Source organism: Podarcis melisellensis (assembly GCF_964234715.1).
Source record: "Podarcis melisellensis genome assembly, chromosome: 7".
Taxonomy (NCBI): Eukaryota; Metazoa; Chordata; class Lepidosauria; order Squamata; family Lacertidae; genus Podarcis; species Podarcis melisellensis.
This window is the reverse complement of record NC_138539.1, coordinates 85,590,299-85,609,468: the sequence shown is the minus strand read 5'-3', so window position 1 is coordinate 85,609,468 and position 19,170 is coordinate 85,590,299. Positions and strand designations below refer to the sequence as shown.

The 19,170-nt window shown below is 47.3% G+C and overlaps 1 protein-coding gene across 4 annotated transcripts in view; it reads left to right on the top strand.

The window, feature by feature from the left end:
* Positions 1–19,170, top strand: part of PCDH1 (protocadherin 1) — an 85,243-nt gene that overhangs the window by 33,116 nt on the left and 32,957 nt on the right. For all 4 annotated transcript variants that reach the window (XM_081917718.1, XM_081917716.1, XM_081917717.1 and 1 more), the window contains exon 3: positions 199–2,391. In XM_081917718.1, the coding sequence (XP_081773844.1) occupies positions 199–2,391 (2,193 nt within the window). The remainder of the gene's footprint in view (positions 1–198; positions 2,392–19,170) is intronic.

Genomic DNA, 19,170 nt, shown 5'->3' with positions numbered 1-19,170 from the left:
AACTAGTGCTCTTGGTGTTGGTGCAATTGATTCAGTTGACATCACACAATGTGATACAACCCTTTGCAATGGCTGAAGTGTTCTATCATCTCCTTGGTGCAAGGGATAGTTGGGGCACATTCTTAAGGCCAGCAAGCTCAGTTTTCTCAGGCATCATTTATCAAGGTACCTGCTCACCACTTCCTTTTCTCATTGCAGGTGAAGGCCAATGATTCTGACCAGGGTGCCAATGCTGAGATTGACTACTCCTTCCACCAAGCTTCCGATGTGGTTCGCCGGTTGCTGCGCCTGGACAGAGCCACTGGACTTATCACTGTTCAGGGTCCCGTTGATCGTGAAGACATCAATGTGCTCAAGTTCTCCGTGTTGGCCAAGGACAAAGGGGCCAACCCCAAAACTGCCCGTGCCCAGGTGGTGATTAGTGTCAGGGATATGAATGACAACGCTCCATCCATTGAAATCCGTGGTATTGGCTTGGTCACCCACCAAGATGGCATGGCTAATATCTCAGAAGATGTGCCGGTTGAGACACCTGTGGCTCTGGTACAGGTGTCTGATCGGGATGAAGGTGAGAATGCTGTTGTGACCTGTGTGGTGGCTGGTGATGTACCTTTCCAGTTGCGACAAGCCAGTGACACCGGAAGTGACAGCAAAAAGAAGTATTTTCTCCAGACCACAACGCCACTAGACTATGAGGCCGTGAAAGAATACACCATTGAGATTGTGGCTGTGGATTCTGGCAATCCACCTCTGTCCAGCACCAACTCTCTCAAGGTGCAGGTGGTGGATGTTAATGACAATGACCCAGTTTTCAGCCAGAGCTCAACAGAGGTATCTTTCCCAGAAAATAATTCCCCAGATGACTTGGTGGTAGAACTGAGTGCTACTGATGCAGACAGCGGGTCCAATGCGAAGCTGGTGTACTCCCTGGTGACAGAGCCTTCATCCAAAGGCATATTCTCCATTGATCCAGAGTCTGGTGAAATCCGAGTTAAGACGGTCCTGGACCGTGAGCAGCGAGAACGCTATGAATTCTTGGTAGTCGCAGCGGACAAGGGCAGCCCTAGCCGGAAGGGGACGGCCTCTGTTGCCATCAACGTCATGGACCGCAACGACAATGACCCAAAGTTCATGCTAAGTGGCTACAACTTCTCCGTCATGGAAAACATGCCCCCTCTGAGTCCCGTGGGCATGGTGACAGTAATCGATGCAGACAAAGGGGAGAATGCCTTCATTCAGCTCTCAGTAGAACAGGACAATGGGGACTTTGTTATCCAGAATGGTACTGGCACCATCCTCTCCAGCATTTCCTTTGACCGCGAGCGGCAGAGCACTTACACCTTCCGACTGAAAGCTGTGGATTCAGGTGACCCACCCAGGTCTGCCTATGTTGGGGTGACCATCAATGTTCTTGACGAGAACGACAACGCTCCTGTCATCATTTCTCCATCCAACGCTTCTTACAAGCATATCCAGCCACACACTAGTCCTGGGCAGCAGGTCATGAGTGTCGGAGCAGAAGACATTGACTCTGGGATCAACGCGGAGCTGCAGTACAGCATCATGGGTGGAAACCCCTTTGAGCTCTTCAAGATTTCGCCCCAGAGCGGAAACATCACATTGGAGAAGGAGATCCTCCGCAAGCACCACGGTCTTCACCGCCTGGTGGTGCGCGTCAACGACAAGGGGAAGCCGTCTCGCCACGGCACCGCTCTGGTCCATTTCTACGTCAACGAGACCCTGACTAACCGCACGCTGCTGGAGACTCTGGTGGGACACAGCTTGGACACGCCTATCGACATTGACATCGCCGGCGACCCCGAGTACGAGCGCAGCAAGCAGCGCAGCAACATCCTCTTCGGGGTCATTGCGGGCATAGTAGCCGTCACTCTGGTCATTGTGCTGGTTGTGCTGGTGCGCTACTGCCGCCAGAAGGAGGCCAAGAGCGGCTACCAGGCGGGCAAGAAGGAAACCAAGGACCTGTACGCTCCCAAGCAAGGCAGCAAAGGCAACAAAGCCAAGAGCAAGGTCAAAAAGAACAAGTCCCCCAAGCCGCCCAAGCCAGCCGAGGATGAGGAAGAAACGGGCCTGCAGAAATCCCTCAAGTTCAACCTGATGAATGACTCGGTCAGCGACAGCCCCCGCATCCACCTGCCCCTTAACTACCCCCCTGGCAGCCCTGACTTGGGCCGCCACTACCGCTCCAACTCCCCCCTGCCTTCCATCCAGCTCCAGCCCCAGTCGCCGTCTGCCTCCAAGAAGCACCAGGTGGTGCAGGACCTGCCGGCCACCAACACATTTGTGGGCACAGGGGACAGCAATTCCACAGGCTCGGAGCAGTATTCAGACTACAGCTACCGCACCAACCCTCAGAAATACACCAACAAGCAGGTAGGAGAGATTGTCCTGCACCCTCCCAGAGCCCCCTCACGCCGCACCCGGGCCATATGGACAGAAGTGTGGGAGTGACGTGGACTCCGCCCACCCTGAATGAATGGACCTTGGCCCCTTGGCATGTTGCAGGCCGGAGCCTGCAGGTGTCCAGGTGCCGGTTGCTCAGGAAAGGACTGCTCAGGGAAGAGGCCTCCTGCCAGCCCAGCCGGTGGAGGGAACAACTGTGTGGGAGGCGGGAGGAGACCTTCTGGCTGCAAGGAACAGGAGCTGGCAGGTGGCATCTGGGGGGAAGCAAGCATGTTGCTTGGGAGGGGCAGGATCCACTGGCGGGTGGGGTCTCTGTGCGTTCTGCTGGAGCCCTTTCACGGAGCCCTCCATGTATGGTGCTCGCTGAAATAAAACGGGTCGGAAGGCATGCATTCTGGGTCTTTGTATGTGTGTTCCAGGCTCCAGCCACTCTTCCACTCACAAATCTTATACCTCAGGCAAGGCACAGAAATGCCTGTCCCAGTTCTGCCGCAGAGCCTGATAACACGAGAGCCTCAGTGTATCTGAGGACGCAGGGTAAGAAAGGCAAGTATCTTGAGCGGTGGCACAAAGGGTGTGGCTGCAAGGCTTCTGCATGTGGAAATGGCACCTGCCCCCGCAGCTGGGGCTTCTCTGCTGCTTTGAGTGCGCCTCCGCTCTGAGGGCTATCTGTGCATGCGTTGGGATACATCCGTGGTTTACAAGAAAGAGGTTAGCTTTGAGCGCATGTAGGGCACAGAGCTTATTGCTTCTTCTTCTTTCTTCTTCTTCTTTTTGTTCTTGCTGTGTTTGAAGCAAGGCCTGGTATCTGCTGAAATAAGAGATTCTGAACTGCATGACAGGGTACTTGGCAGCTTTGGGAGCACAGGAGAGGGACACCTCCGGCTTGCAAACTGGTTAATGCACCGGGAAAGTCCGTAGGCGGTGTGGCTTCGGTAGGCTTTGTCCTTTCAAGCTAGTGACCTGAAGAGGGTTTTCTGTGCAGGGTTCTGCAACAGATCCAAAGTATTAAGAGGAGGGGACTTGTCTCCCTGATACTGTGCCATGTTCTCCTTCCATCCAGACTTGTATGTCCTCAGAGTGAAAAGGTGTTTGCCTATTGAAGGGCTGCAATAAAATACCCGTTGCTAGTGAGCATGTTGTGAAGTGTGAATGTCTGGCTGCTGTATCGCAGCCTCTGGGGCAGTGCAGGAGAAGAGAATGAGGAGGAAGGAAGGACTTTCCTTCCAGAAGTCATTTTGCCACTGATATCCTCTTGTTCCTTTTTTGTTCGTAATTTAATATGGCCTGTTTGTGTATTTTTTATTACTATTTTATATGGTATGTTGGGCAGGGAAAGGGGAATATGGGGGGTCACATTAAATCATGTTTCTTTTTTAAAAGAATACCATATGAACAATATTTCACAAATTAGTTTGGAATAATGCTATTGCATTATCCCAACGGGACCTACTATTTTAAAAAATAAATAAATAACCCCCAGTTGTTTCCACACACATGCATTTCTGTTTAACAAAACAAATGGGTTTAAATCACAGTAGTGACTTTGTGTGCACTCATAACAAACTGTATTTTCTGCAATAATAATAATAATAATAATAATAATAATAATAATAATAATAATCCTCATAAAAAGGACTTTTTGAGAGCTCCAGTTTTTGGCACGAGGCATTATTGCTGCATTATCAGTGTATAATCTAGATAGCATTATTTTAATCCAAAGAACTGTTTGTATTGTTTCTCACACCCATTTGGTGCTCAGAACAACAGGGATTTCAATTTTTTATATCCTGACTTTCCACCAAGAAGATGAAAGCAGCCTATATCACTCTCCCTGGCCTGTGTCATCTTCACAACCACCCTTAAAAGGAGATTAAGCTGAGGGATATTACCTGGTCTAAGGTCACCCAGGGAGCTTCATGGCTGCATAGGGATTTGAAGCTGAGACTCCCCAGTCCCACTCTGACACCGTCGTCAATACACCACGCTGTGTTTTTATGGGGGCCCTAAGTATTTAATTTTCTTACATAACCAGCAAATCTGCCAAACATCTGTAGGGTTAGATTTGCAGTACGCACACAGCAGATTTGCAGCACAGTTTGCTCAGGGGTAGAAGTGTCCCTGCTGAGAATGTAAACAGCTTTAACAATAGATTGTTGTAAGCCAAAGTGTCTAAGAACTTTTTGTTGAAGTGTAGTGTATGTACATGTTCCAAATAAACACACAAGTGTTTTAATTCTTTTTACTGCTCACATTTAAGGATACAGAGGTTGCTAATTTTTATATAGGTACTGTCAATCTTTATCTGAAAAACACACCTGCAGGTCCAATTCCCATTTTACCTTACTTGAAAATGGTTCAGCCTCTGTTGTAATAGTATGTACCCTTTTCAATATTTCCAAAGTCATGTTGTGGCTCCTCGCATGGGAATAAATCCTTTTGAGTACAATTTCTGAGTTGGCCAGCATAAGGTTGCCATGTTTGTTTCCTTTTTGTGTTATATCATGTCCAGACGTTAAGGACCCCATCCCTAATGTTGGTAGTTCTGTGATTATTTATTATAGCAGCGAAAGGTAAAATTATATTGATCATCACAGTATCTGCTCAATTTTTTCTTTACCGTCCCCAAAACAATACTTATCCTACTTATTGAGAAATATTCAGCGCCCAAATTTTAGACTGTAGTGCTGGTGATAGTAGGGCCAAAATCCATTTATATTTCCCCCAGATGTTTACAGTTGCAGACTTAATTACATGATTCTTTAATTTTATAGAGCTCCTCTCCTTCTCTGCCCCTTCCCAAGGTCTATCCCTCTTTGCTCTACAAACCGCCTCCCAAGTTCACTACCTGGCTCCCACCAAAAGGATAAAACCATTAAAATGGCAGCGTAGTAATAATTGTTGCCGTGCTGAGAAGTCTCAAGCCATCCTTGGATACCAATTACTGTGAATTTTCTAAGCTAATTCTTATGTCCCTCACCCTCCAATGAATTGATGGATTAATTAAGTGGATTTGAATCTTCTTAAGTGTTTTTGGAGGGTCATAGGTAGGGAGAGGGAGCTTTCATTTTAACAACCGGAAGCCTTCCTATCCAACAAAAACATTTTCCCCACCTGGTTAAATTGTGCCTTAGCTCATTAAACAAGGGGTCCATCTTGTCATTAAACAACCACCAACAAAGGCACTCTTTGATTACAGGCAACTCCCCATTTGTGCCCCATTTGTGTTCCAAGGCACCATGCACACTGGCGAGATGTACATAAGCCCCCTCCTCGCTCTGCCCCAGCCTCAAACCCAGTCAAATGGGGAAGAGTATCAGGGTGAAGAGGTGGGGGTAGCTGTGCGCAGGTGTGCAGCCTGGGAGTCATTCTGGACTCACAGCTGTCCATGAGGCACAGGTAATTTCTGTGTCCAGGGCAGCTGTTTATCAGCTCCATCTGGTACACAGGCTGAGACCCTATCTGCCCGCAGACTGTCTTGCCAGAGTGGTGCATGCTCTGGTTATCTCCCGCTTGGACTACTGCAATGCGCTATGTGTGGGGCTACCTTTGAAGGTGACCCAGAAACTACAACTAATCCAGAATGCGGCAACTAGACTGGCAACTGTGGGTGGCCGCCGAGACCATATAACACCGGTCTTGAAAGATCTACATTGGCTCCCAGTGCGTTTCCGAGCACAATTCAAAGTGCTGGTGCTGACCTTTAAAGCCCTAAACGGCCTCAGCCCAGTATACCTGAAGGAGCATCTCCACCCCCATCATTCAGCCCAGAGACTGAGGTCCAGCTCCAAGGGCCTTCTGGCGGTTCCCTCGCTGCGAGAAGCCAAGTTACAGGGAACCAGGCAGAGGGCCTTCTTGGTAGTGGCACCCACCCTGTGGAATGCCCTCCCACTAGATGTCAAAGAGAAAAAAACTACCAGACTTTTAGAAGACATCTGAAGGCAGCCCTGTTTAGGGAGGCTTTTAATATTTAATAGGTTATTGTATTTTAGTGTTTTGTTGGAAGCCACCATGAGTGGCTGGGGAGACCCAGCCAGATGGATGGGGTATAAATAAATTATTATTATTATTATTATTATTATTATTATTATTATTATTTATTTTCCTGTTAAGGCGTGTCTCATAGCAGTTGTTTAAACTTTTTCTATAAGTGCAATTATTTTAAGCGTTTTTACATATGTAGCTGTTTTATATTTGCTTTTATGTAAATCATTTCACGACGCCTCATAGAAAGCGATTCATAAATGAAATGGTAACGGCATAATAATAAAATTGCACGAAGGATTGGCCCATATGCTCATAGTGCAAGGGGAGGCAGGGACTCTTTGCAACGTGGATGGGATGGGGGAAGAAAGAGATGGCGGCCTACACTTAATCCCAAAGCAGCAGCAGATAGGATACCCTCAAAAACTTGATGTGGTTTAAGTCTGGGTGGAGCTTGTGCTGGAGAAGGAGGAGCAGAAAATTGGTGGGGGTGGACAGACACATGAAACTGCCAGCCGTGTGGTCATCAGGAGATGGCTTGGGAGGAAGGTTGTGCTACTTAACTGAAGCACCAGCAGGAGAAGAACTTTATCAGAAATTGCCACTGTTATTAGGCCCCACCATCTCCGACTGCTGACCAGTGGCTGTGAAGATACAGCAGTCCCTGAGAGCAGCACTTTGTGGTTCAGCAACACCCCTTCCTCGCTCTGTGGCAGCCGTGGCAATGGTTCACCTTCTCTCCTTTCTCCTGGACCAAAGAGGACAAGTGGCACAGAGGAGCTGTTGCTTCCTCATCCATCTACTAAAGCTGGCAAATGTATGGCTGTTCCAAAGAGGAGGAGGAGGAGGAGGAGGAAGAAGAAGCTGCTGCTGCTCCTGCCCCTTCCCATTTTCTTTGAGAAGTCCAGCAGGGTGATTCAGCTCAGTGGGCATAATAATAATAATAATAATAATAATAATAATAATAATAATAATAATAATAATAATAATTTATTATTTATACCCCACCCATCTGGCTGGGCTTCCCCAGCCACTATGATACATCAAACATTAAAAGCTTCCCAAAGGGAGTGTGCCCTCCTTTCTTTTGCACACCCTTTCTGGATATTAGGGTGGTGAAAGTTTGGGCCTGTGATCTAGATTTCAAGACCCTTCCATATTGCATTGCTTTGGAGAAGCTCTTCATAAGCGCTCCAGCATCCCATCCTTCCTTTAGTCTGTGCAATTGGAGAGCAATGGCGGGAAGGAGGGCGAAAGGGACCCTCCCTTTGCTGCTGTTCCATCCTGTTGAGGATGCTAAGGAGAACAGAGTTTATGTTTGGGAGAGCAAAAGCAGCTTGGGGAGGTTCAGGAGAGTGGCAGGCGGCGGGTGGGTTAGAGTACACCTTTCTAAACACTTGTATTGGGTATTTTCTGGGTTTTCAAAAGTGTCCGCAGAAAGTGACAACATTAAAATCCCTAGCCATAATTATTTCATGTTTAATTATTATTATTATGTTATTATATATGTATTAATTTTATATCCCACCGTTCCTCCAAGGTGCTCAGGGTGGCACACATGGTTCCTCTCCCCCCCCCATTCTATCCCCACAACAACAACAACCCTGTGAGGTAGGTTAGACTGGCCCAAGGTCACCCAGTGAGCTTCCCAGCTGAGCAGGGATTTGATCCCCTGTCTCCCAGGGCCCTAGTCCAATCCTCTAGTGACCCCATCACACCAGCTGTCATTTGTGACATTGACCAATCATGTTCCTTAAGCCAAGAATCCTTCTAAGAACTAGGGGGATTGCAGGGAATATGCAACCGTGGGAAAGTCCTGGCTCTGCTCTTCTACTCTCTTGCCCTCATTCTGGTGCTTCTACAAAAGCAGGTGGGGATTGAACAAGTGTCAGGGGTCTGGGACCTTGAATCGGGAAGTCTGTCCATAGGCTCCCAGTGCACCACCAGAGAAGCCCTCGGGAAGAGAGGGTCTCCAGCTTCATCTGTATTGTGTTGCAGTAGTGCCCTAGTGAAAGCCAGGAATGGAGTTGCAGCTTGGCACTCTGGCCATAGCATATGACCCAAGTAACTCCTATCTAGCTCCTGCTTCAGGTTTGGTTCTTCATTCTGAGCAACTCACCCATGATAGAAGATGCTAAACAGATGCCTGCTCTGCCTTCCCTCAAGTTCACTTCATATCATTTGCCCATTTTGGAACTTGACCATGGAAGAACCACCAGCTCAAGGCTTGATCTAAAAGCCTGCGAGCGTCTGGTTGAAGCACCTACAGAATGATCAGGCTGCTTGTGGAGTGCCCTCCTGCCCATCCCTTCTCCTGATTCCAAAGGACCAGCATCTTGCCTGCACTGGCAGTGGAGGTGGGAGCAGATGCTCCAGGTCCCTGGTGCATCCATTTCTGCCAGGAATGCCACTGGGATTTTAAGCCCCAGCATTTCCAGTAGAAAAACTATGGTTTTCCACTTAGCTGGGAGAAGGCCCTCTGGAGATCTTTCTCTAGAACCAGATCAGCACCCCTTTGGTTCATTATCTCCTTTCTTTGGAAGCTGATTGTGACCCTGTTTGGACTCTCTGCCTCTAGTGGTTCCTGACAGTTTGCTCAGACTCCATTAATCTACGGGTTTACATTACTCTCAAAAACATAATGGATGGAGCCCCAACTGGTCCCCAGGCTCTGCAGGAACAGATCATCACCAGGCAGAAAACTAGTTGTTCAAAGACAAGATTCCCAACTGCAAGCAGAAGACTGTCAGAAAACCATTGTACCACAAGCCAGGAACTCACAGCTCCAAATGCCTTTACACGAATGTTTTAATAGCACCCAAACAAACTTGCATAGTTTTATTGCCCAGTGCCAAGCTATTGTCTATGCTGCAGCCTGAGACCTATCACATGCACAAGACTCAATTGGTTCTAGCACTATGGAGAGAAGATCTTGACTGGGTATCTCCGTCCCTGAACAGGAAAGCCCATTTCTCCATGCTGGGATGCTTTCTTAGCTGCCTTTATGAAGATTTTTGAACCACCTAAGGCCTGCCAGAGCAGCACTTTGCTGACTTATGTCACTCGCTGGTCAGGTTCCACTTATGCGGCTCAATTCTAATCCCTTACAGGGGATATCAGCGACCAGAGATGAAGGATGAATTGGCCGTTGTGAAGCCCATCACTGAGTTAATGAGCGTGCCTCTGTACTGACACTCGCCTCCAAGAGCAGAAGCATGGGGGCGTGGCCAATGAGATCTTATGGGTGTGGCCAGTTCTGGTTTTCTCTCCACCTGGCTCCCTTGCAAAGATACTACTGATTCAGTCAAGATACAACTGCTGCCACAGTTGCTTCTCTGCAGGAAAGAAATATGTGCGGCCCCATCTCTCCCTCTCCTCCTCCTTTGCAATGAAACAGTGGGTTTATTTATACCTAAGTGTTGTGCCTTGGTTCAGAGTTGCCACCACAATTTCTAGTGTGTGTTCAAGTCAAAGAAACCGTACATTACTCAGAAGCAGGCCTCAATGAATCCCTGGGATTGCCACCTCATAAGCTTGTACACAATTGCAACCTGAGTAGGTTAGTCATAAAGGTGCCCCACAGGCACTGTTTGGGAGGATACAGTGATCTTAGTCATTTCTACATCATCATTCCAGAATGTGGAATAGGGAGAAGGGATATTAAGTGGACCAGGAGCTGGGAGACTTGGATTCAAATCCTCACTCAGTCATGAAGTTCACTGTCTGACTTGGGCCAGTCTCTCAGCTTAACAAACTCCACAAGGTCTTTGTGAGGATAACACGGGGGAAAGGAGACCCATGACTACCACCCTATAATAATAATAATAATTTATTATTTATTCCCCAGCCACTCTGGGCGGCTTCCAAAAAAATATTAAAATACTGCAATACATCAAACATTAAAAGCTTCCCTAAACAGGGCTGCCTTCAAGATGTCTTCTAAAACTCTGGTAGTAGTTGTTCTCTTTGACATCTGGTTGGAGAGCGTTCCACAGGGAGGGCGCCACTACCGAGAAGGTCCTCTGCCTGGTTCCCTGTAACTTGGCTTCTCACAGTGAGGGAACTGCCAGAAGGCCCTCAGTGCTGGACCTCAGTGTCCAGGCAGAACAATGGGGGTGGAGATGCTCCTTCAGATATACTGGACCAAGGTCGTTTAGGATTTTAAAGGACAGCACCAACACTTTGAATTGAGCTCCTTGGAGGAAGGGTGGAATGGACACAAACCCAATAATGATTAAAAGAAATGAGAATTGTTTAAAAAGTAAATATCCAGCCTTCCTGCCCCTGGTTTTGAATTGGGGAGGTGTGGAGGGCCAGTTTGGAATCATTAAACAAACAAATGAAAAACAGCAACCCAAAAGCAAAGGGGGAAATGGTCTGGTCAACAGCTGCGATATGCGGACCTAGAAACATAAGACTTCATAGGTAACTCTTCAGCAAATCCAACATGTGCCTTGCCTGTTGCAACAGGCTTGCTTGGGTGTGGTGTGCAAGAAGAGACTGCAACCCGCGCACAGTGTTCTTGTTTGAGCCTTTTGTAATGCATTTTAAATTTGCCCAAGTGTTGAATACTCTTTTTATCCTTAGAAGCCTTCAAAATAGCTTGTACAATTTCAGCAAAACAGGGAAAGGACCAGCATGTTTATCAGCGCATAAGCTTTTGGAGGCTAAAGTCCACTTCGTCCGATGCATCATTTGTAGTAAACCATGAACGTTTATGTAACAATGCACTTGCAAACCTTTAAGGTGCTCCCAATATCTCAGTCCATGTAACAAAAATTGTGTAAGTAAAACAAATACATACGGAAAGACAACAAAGCCACTTTGCGGCCAGTCCTGCTCAGTTACACAAAAAGGCAGCAAGGAAGCTCAGAGAACAAGGCCTGGCTGGGTATGTGTGGTCTTCAAGGAAACAGCTCTGAGCATGCTCAGAACAGATGCCTGGTTCTGAACCATGCTAAGGCTGTTCTTGAAGCAGTCCTAACACCTCCCAAGTTTGCTATAGTGGCTGTGCTTGATAGCCCTCTTAACCACCGATTTTTTAGTTGGAGAAGTCCAGTCAGTCACATGCTTTTTTTGCTTAGAGATGCATGGGAGGAATCTCTCTGCCATACTGTACTTTGGGGTTGGGGTTGGCTGTGTGGTGCAGAGAGCTGATTGACAGCAACGTTTGCAGAACCTCAGACTTCAATCAGAATTATAAAATGGGGGGGGGGGCGGCACAGGACAGAGAGTGTAGCTTTGAAATAAGTTTATTTTAAAAATGCTTGACATACACATTAGGAGGGCTGTGCCCAGTGCTATTTTTGTAGAAAAAGAGGTGCCAGAACTCGCCATGAACACCTCCCTCGTTCTCTTAGAATGGCAATAGTGCCCACCTGAGAGGTGCCAGAACTGAGTTCCAGTGAGTTCCCACGGAAAAAAGCCCTGGCTGTCCACTGCTAACCCTGGTGGACCAGCTTCCACTGGTTCCCTGTTCACCTAGCCTTCTGCTGATGGCTTGGAACCTGCAAGTGGATTGTGTCTGACCTAGGGGGAGTCCTACCACTAGCAGCAGCACTATTTTCTTTCATGGCTTTTTGAGTGTGTGCACGTGAATTTCACTTTAAGGAGAAGGAAAAAGGCAGAGAGATGGTTAATAATAATAATAATAATAATAATAATAATAATAATGCTCCACCCAAGTGACTGGGTTGCTGCAGCCACTCTGGGTGCCTTCCAATCAAGTGTAAAGGAACACATCGAAACATCAAACAGCTTTCCGATACCAATCTAGATCCTAGTTTTGCTCATCTTGGGGAGCAGGCAAGGATCTAAGAGGAGCCGTGGTCCAGTAGGTATCCTCAGGGTCTGGGGTCCCAATCTCAGGTGGTATAAGCTCCTACCAAAATGAGTTCAGGGTTGCAGGTGCAGCACTACTCAGGCAAGCCAAAGACAAGCACAGAGAATCCGTCTAGGTCCAAAATACAACCCAGAGGTGGGGGGGAGGGGACAGCTCAAGGTCATTATCACAGGGACTTCAGGCAAGATACAAGGAGGGGTAACTGGACCAAGGCATCAGCAACTTGAGATATTTCCAGCAACTGGAAGGCTCAAGAGGGAGACCCCCTTTAATCTATCCTTCTATATCACACCACTGCAGCTAGTAATGAAGGCATTTCCGAGATTGCTTACTCATGAGACCAGGCGACAACTCTGGGATTGTAGAAACATGCTGTGTCATTGCTGTCTGGCCTGGACCTTGATCTTTACAAGGACCTCCTCTTCTGACGGGGACGCGGGTGGCGCTGTGGGTAAAACCTCAGTGCCTAGGGCTTGCCGGTCGCATGGTCGGCGGCTCGAATCCCCGTGGCAGGGTGAGCTCCCGTCTTTTGGTCCTTGATCTTTACAAGGACCTCCTCTTCTGACGGGGACGCGGGTGGCACTGTGGGTAAAACCTCAGTGCCTAGGACTTGCCGATCGTATGGTCGGCAGTTCGAATCCCTGCGGCGGGGTGAGCTCCCGTCGTTCGGTCCCAGCTCCTGCCCACCTAGCAGTTCGAAAGCACCCTTAAGTGCAAGTAGATAAATAGGGACCGCTTTCTAGTGGGAAGGTAAACGGCGTTTCCATGTGCTGCGCTGGTGCTGGCTCGCCACATGACCCGGAAGTGTCTCTGGACAGCGCTGGCCCCCGGCCTATAGAGTGAGATAGGCACACAGCCCTAGAGTCGGACACGACTGGCCTGTACGGGCAGGGGTACCTTTACCTTTACCTCTTCTGACAGCACCAAGGACTCTTCAATGGGTCTTCTCAGCACTGATTCCAAGGGGCCCTGGCAGCTCCTCCTTGACCAGTGCTGTTTCTGGTTTGTCTCTGAGGACAAATGTCTGGTACCAGGTCAGATAAAGGCATGGCAGCAAGTCACTGAAGCGCTTCACATAACCGGTGGAAATCTTATGAGGTTCCATGAGATTCTGAGGCTTCAGCAGGGTGGTCTTTGAGGCCATAAGCAGAATAAACTTGTTGCTTCATCTGAAACAGGTTCATACCCTTAAATATTACTATGAGCCCTTAAGCCATCTCTCTCTTAGCACATCACATACCAAAAAATGAAATAAAATGAGGGGAGAACCTAAATCAGATCCTTTTTGTGCTATTTGGTCTAAATTATTGATATACGTCAATACAGCAGAGACGGAACATGGACTCTCAACGGTCCAATTAAGTTTGTAGAGAGGATATATTTTAGAAGATTATGGTAGAATACTTTTTTCATGCCTTGGATTGTGACTATAAAAGTTGCATCACATGAATTAATGTAAGGTAAAGGTAAAGGTACCCCTGCCCATACGGGCCAGTCTTGACAGACTCTGGGGTTGTGCGCCCATCTCACTTAAGAGGCCAGGGGCCAGCGCTGTCCGGAGACACTTCCGGGTCACATGGCCAGTGTGACATCGCTGCTCTGGCGAGCCAGAGCTGCACACGGAAACGCCGTTTACCTTCCCGCTGGTAAGCGGTCCCTATTTATCTACTTGCACCCGGAGGTGCTTTCGAACTGCTAGGTTGGCAGGCGCTGGGACCGAGCAGCGGGAGCGCACCCCGCAGCAGGGATTCGAACCGCCGACCTTTCGATCAGCAAGTCCTAGGTGCTGAGGCTTTAACCCACAGCACCACCTGTGTCCCGGTATGAATTAATGTAGGGTGCATTAATTAATTAATGTAGGGAACAGAGTCTAGAGCTTGCTGATCAGAAGGTTGACAGTTCGAATCCCCGCAACGGAGCTCCCGTTGCTCGGTCCCAGCTCCTGCCAACCTAGCAGTTCAAAAGCACGAAGTGCAAGTAGATCAATAGGTACCGCTCCAGCAGGAAGGTAAACGGCATTTCCGTGCACTGCTCTGGTTCACCAGAAGTGTCTTAGTCATGCTGGCCACATGACCCGGCAGCTGTCTGCAGACAAACACTGGCTTCTTTGGCCAGTAAAGCAAGCTGAGCACCGCAACACCAGAGTCGTCCGCGACTGGACTTAACGGTCAGGGGTCCCTTTACCTTTACTTTTATTATCTTCTCTTACCTTCCCCTCCCTTTTATCCACTCTAGTCACTTCGCCCCTCTTTCCTTTTGTATCCGTATGTTTTGTGTTGTTTGTATTTTGTCTATATTTTAAAAATTAATAAAGTTTATCTTATAAAAAAAGACGGCACAGGTTGTGGCTTCAAATGCATAGAGTGTGCCCATGATGGACGGTGAACTGTTCCAATGGTGTGTGTAGCTTTGGTGAGATTCTTTTTCATGAGATTTTAAAGACTTTTTTTCCCAAGACGTGTTAAAATAATTCAGTAGCGGAAGCTGCTGTGACTTGCAGTGCAGTTCTATGCAGAAGTAACTTTCCTTGAGTTCAGTTGGGCTTGCTCTCGGGGTCTAACTGCACACAAACTTTAGTTGGAGAGGTAGGGTCTCCTCTCTTACCTGCTATCTCCATCTTGTGGCAGGTTGCTGTCAGTAATATGGAAATTGGTTCCAGCTTGTCAACCGCAGTTTGTTATAAAATTGCACTGTCCACTAAAATGAGGCGTTGTGCTTCAGGTCTGTCCATCTTCTTTTGCTAAACTGTATTTTCAGGCTAGAGGCTGCTTGAATTTTGATTTATTTGTTTGCAATGTTTATATGCCAACCAAATAACAAGAGTTCCCCAGGTGACTTACAATAAAGGTAAAACATTGCCTATGAAATTAAAACCGCAGTATCTAAAGACAGCATAAAAACAGAAGCAATATAATGAAAGCCACAGCAGCACCCAAAATGTCACAGTTCTTTAAAATCCAGGAATACCAAATCTATAAATCAAAAAATGTTTCATGATAAAAACCCTGGGGGTCCCGCTGATTACCCTGATCTGTTGCTGCTAAGTCAACAGCCACCACTGCCCCCTGCCCTGGTTTGTGGGTTAGTGTGGATTGCCCACCCCCATCACCAGACCTCTCCTTGTGTCAGCAGCTCTTTATCATCTCATCTGCTCCTTCCCGCTGTTGCTCCTCCACAGTCTCCATCACCTTCTCCCTTTGCAGTGCTCATAACTCACTTGGAAGTAACCACTCAGTCACTGGGCATTTAGCCAAAGATTCTCAAAATGCAAGAACCTTCACATGGGCAAGATAGGGGAAGAGGAGATATTCAACCTTGGTCACTACCTCCTCCATCTTTTTTCTTAGGTGTCAGTGGTGTGTCACCTGTCCCTGATACCTCCTCTAGTGTCTCCTCTTGCAAAAGAAACTCCATTTCACACCTTCAGGAGCAAGAAAGCCCTCCCACCATACCCTGGGGAGGGGATGCATGTCCAGTGATCCCCTTGTTACTGATTAAGACAACAACAACAACAACAATGAATGAGGGTAAAGGTAAAGGGACCCCTGACTGTTAGGACCAGTCGCGAACAACTCTGGGGTTGAGGTGCTCATCTTGCATTACCGGCTGAGGGAGCCGGCTTACAGCTTCCAGGTCATGTCGCCAGCATGACTAAGCCACTTCTGGTGAACCAGAGCAGCACACGGAAACGCTGTTTACCTTCCCGCCGGAGTGGTACCTATTTATCTACTTGCACTTTGACGTGCTTTCAAACTGCTAGGTTGGCAGGAGCAGGGACCGAGCAACGGGAGCTCACCCCGTCGCGGGGATTCGAACCGCCGACCTTCTGATTGGCAAGCCCTAGGCTCTGTGGTTTAGACCACAGCACCACCCGCGTCCCTAAGTGAGGACAAAACCAACTAGCAATTGCCACACTCTTGCTTAAGGCTTTGTGCCACACTTGGACTCACTACCATGCTGTCCAGGTTAGTGTTGCACACATATCTTCCTATATACATAAAAATGCAAGGCTGCTATCATTTGTAGTGCTGCATCACAATCCTGGATTTCCTTGAAGTCGGAGCACAGCCCCCTCTGAAGAAATTGAATCATAGAATCATAGAATCCTAGAGTTGGAAGAGACCACAAGGGCCATAGAGTCCAATCCCCTGCCAAGCAGGAAACACCATCAGAGCACTCCTGACATATGGTTGTCAAGCCTCTGCTTAAAGACCTCCAAAGAAGGAGACTCCACCACACTCCTCGGCAGCAAATTCCACTGTCAAACAGCTCTTACTGTCAGGAAGTTCTTCCTAATGTTTAGGTGGAATCTTCTTTCTTGTAGTTTGGATCCATTGCTCCGTGTCCGCTTCTCTGGAGCAGCAGAAAACAACCTTTCTCCCTCCTCTATGTGACATCCTTTTATATATTTGAACATGGCTATCATATCACCCCTTCACCTCCTCTTCTCCAGGCTAAACATGCCCAGCTCCCTTAGCCATTCCTCATAAGGCATCGTTTCCAGGCCTTTGACCATTTTGGTTGCCCTCCTCTGGACACGTTCCAGTTTGTCAGTGTCCTTCTTGAACTGTGGTGCCCAGAACTGGACACAGTACTCCAGGTGAGGTCTGACCAGAGCAGAATACAGTGGCACTGTTACTTCCCTTGATCTAGATGAATTCCCTTGATCTAGATTGCATGAATTCAGAGTCAGGGAGCAAAAGAGAGGGCAGGCTGTACATCACCAGCAGCCACCACGGACAGGGAAAGTGGTGGTGTAAAACAACAGCAGACATTTGAGTAAAACGGGTGGAGGGAAGTGAGAGTAAAATGGCAGTTTTGCACCATGACAGAGGTTCTGAGTAAAGTTCTGCATCTTTTATCTCTCACATGAGGAAGCTGAGGTATGCAAGAGGGAGACGTTTGAGAATAAAAAGAGACACTGAAAAAGAAGTGGCTGTTTTAAATAAGGGCAGAAGTTTGAGAAAAGCAGCGGTAAAGCAACACTAAGGGAAAAAATGGTTTTAAACTACAGGTATTTGAGTAAAGCAGGAGTGCAGTTTTAAACAACAGCAGAGGTTTGAATGAAACAGCAATGGAAACGAAATGGTAGAGATGTTAAACGGTGGGACTTCCGGGTTGGCGCCATCGCCGAATGGCGGACTCCCTCCGAGCTCCGGAGGGAGCCTGCTCGGCAGGGGCTGGGTCCTACCGCACCGGCGATGCGGGGACCCTTAAAAACCACGGCCACGGAGGCCGTGGACATGGAGACTCGGCTGGCACCGCTAGCGCCCTCCCGACTCGTGAAGGAGCCTTTTTAAAGGCTACGGATCGGGTGCCGGGGAGAAGCGTGGTGCTTTGAGTCCACCGCTATCCCTGCCGAGCGAAGCCGCATGCCATCCGGCGGAGAGCGCTGACTTCTTCCATTGAGAATTCGGATTTTAACAACAACCCGTGAGTAATTTGGAAACCGGGTTTAAAAGGAGGGGAAAAAAAGAATTTTTTTTCGGATTTGGCACGAGCGGGGGGGGGATCCAAAAAGGAAGTCAGTCCCCCCCCCTACTGTAAACCTTCCAAAACAAGGACTGGGAAACCAAGGTCCAAAAAGAATTGGATTGCTGATAAAAACTAAGAATTCCACGATGGGAAACTACAAGAACTGTGCTGGAGGAAGAATGGAGGGAGAAGGAAAACGTAAACCCCCCCCCTGGGAACCGGGGTGATTGAGGAGAGAGCCTGGCGAAAAGTGAAGGAGATTTTGACAGCTGTCAAAGTAGCTGTCAAAGTCGGAAATTCAAAGAGGACTTTAGTACGAGGACTTTGCTGGTTAATTTTGTTACAATTTGTTACAATCTGTTAAAACTTGGATACAAAATGGCGAAAACATGGATAACAATCGGACTTTTGGATTAGAGAAAACAAAGTTACAACAACCCCCCTAGAGGAGTTTCGGGACATTACAAAGAAGGTCGTAAGTGGAAAAATACCATCGGAATTTTACAGGACTGGTTATCTTCTGGGAAAGCTGCAAAACGGAAACAATATTGTGTCTACAGGGTGCTCAGCTAAAGGAGACAATAGAATTTTCTATTGAAGAAAGGAAGGGACTGAACGCAAGTTTTTGTTCCTGAATAACAATAACTCCTGCAGACTTACTAAACTTCTGAATTAGAACGTTTTAGCAGCGGAACAAGAGGAAACTAGACTATAACTTGGAAAGAACAATAGGGGGAGTTTTATTAAAAGATTTGAAGTTAAATGGTTTCAAAATAATTTTAAAAAATAATTATAAAAAGGAAAAGCCAACAAGGAGTTGGGGGAAAAATGTGACTTATGGATTTTAAGAATTCCAGGCAGACAACAAGGATTGGTGGTCAGGGGGAAACTAAACCGGGGACGGGGGGGGGGGGGGAGAAATAGAATCCAAAGGCTTGTCAACTATTTTCTGGATTGGCTTTTTTGTTTATTTACTATATTTCTTTATTTCTTATTTTCTTATATTTTTATTGTGTGGGGTGTCTTTATCATCAAAAAAAGGGAAATTGTGGAACGGAAAGGGGGCGGGCCCTGTGGAGAGAACTTTTGTCTTTTATTAAGTGTATTGATGAGGATTGTATAAATTTTAATCTAAATTTGACTAATGGTTTAAACAAACTAAGTTTTAATTTGAATTGAGAGCTTGTGGAACTAACAATATGATAGGGGAATATGGTAGGGGTGGGGGAAGGAGGGAGTCCCGGAAAGTGGGTATATGAAAATAAGGCTTTGAATGTACTTTAATCTTTTCTTTCTGTATTTCTGAAAATCTTAATAAATATTATTATATAAAAAAAAAGATTTTAAACGGTGGCAGAGGTTAAAATAGTGTTGAGTAGGGGTGACAATGAAGGAAGGAAAGTGGCAATTTAAAACAGGGATTGAGTACAGCAGGAAGGAAGTTAGGG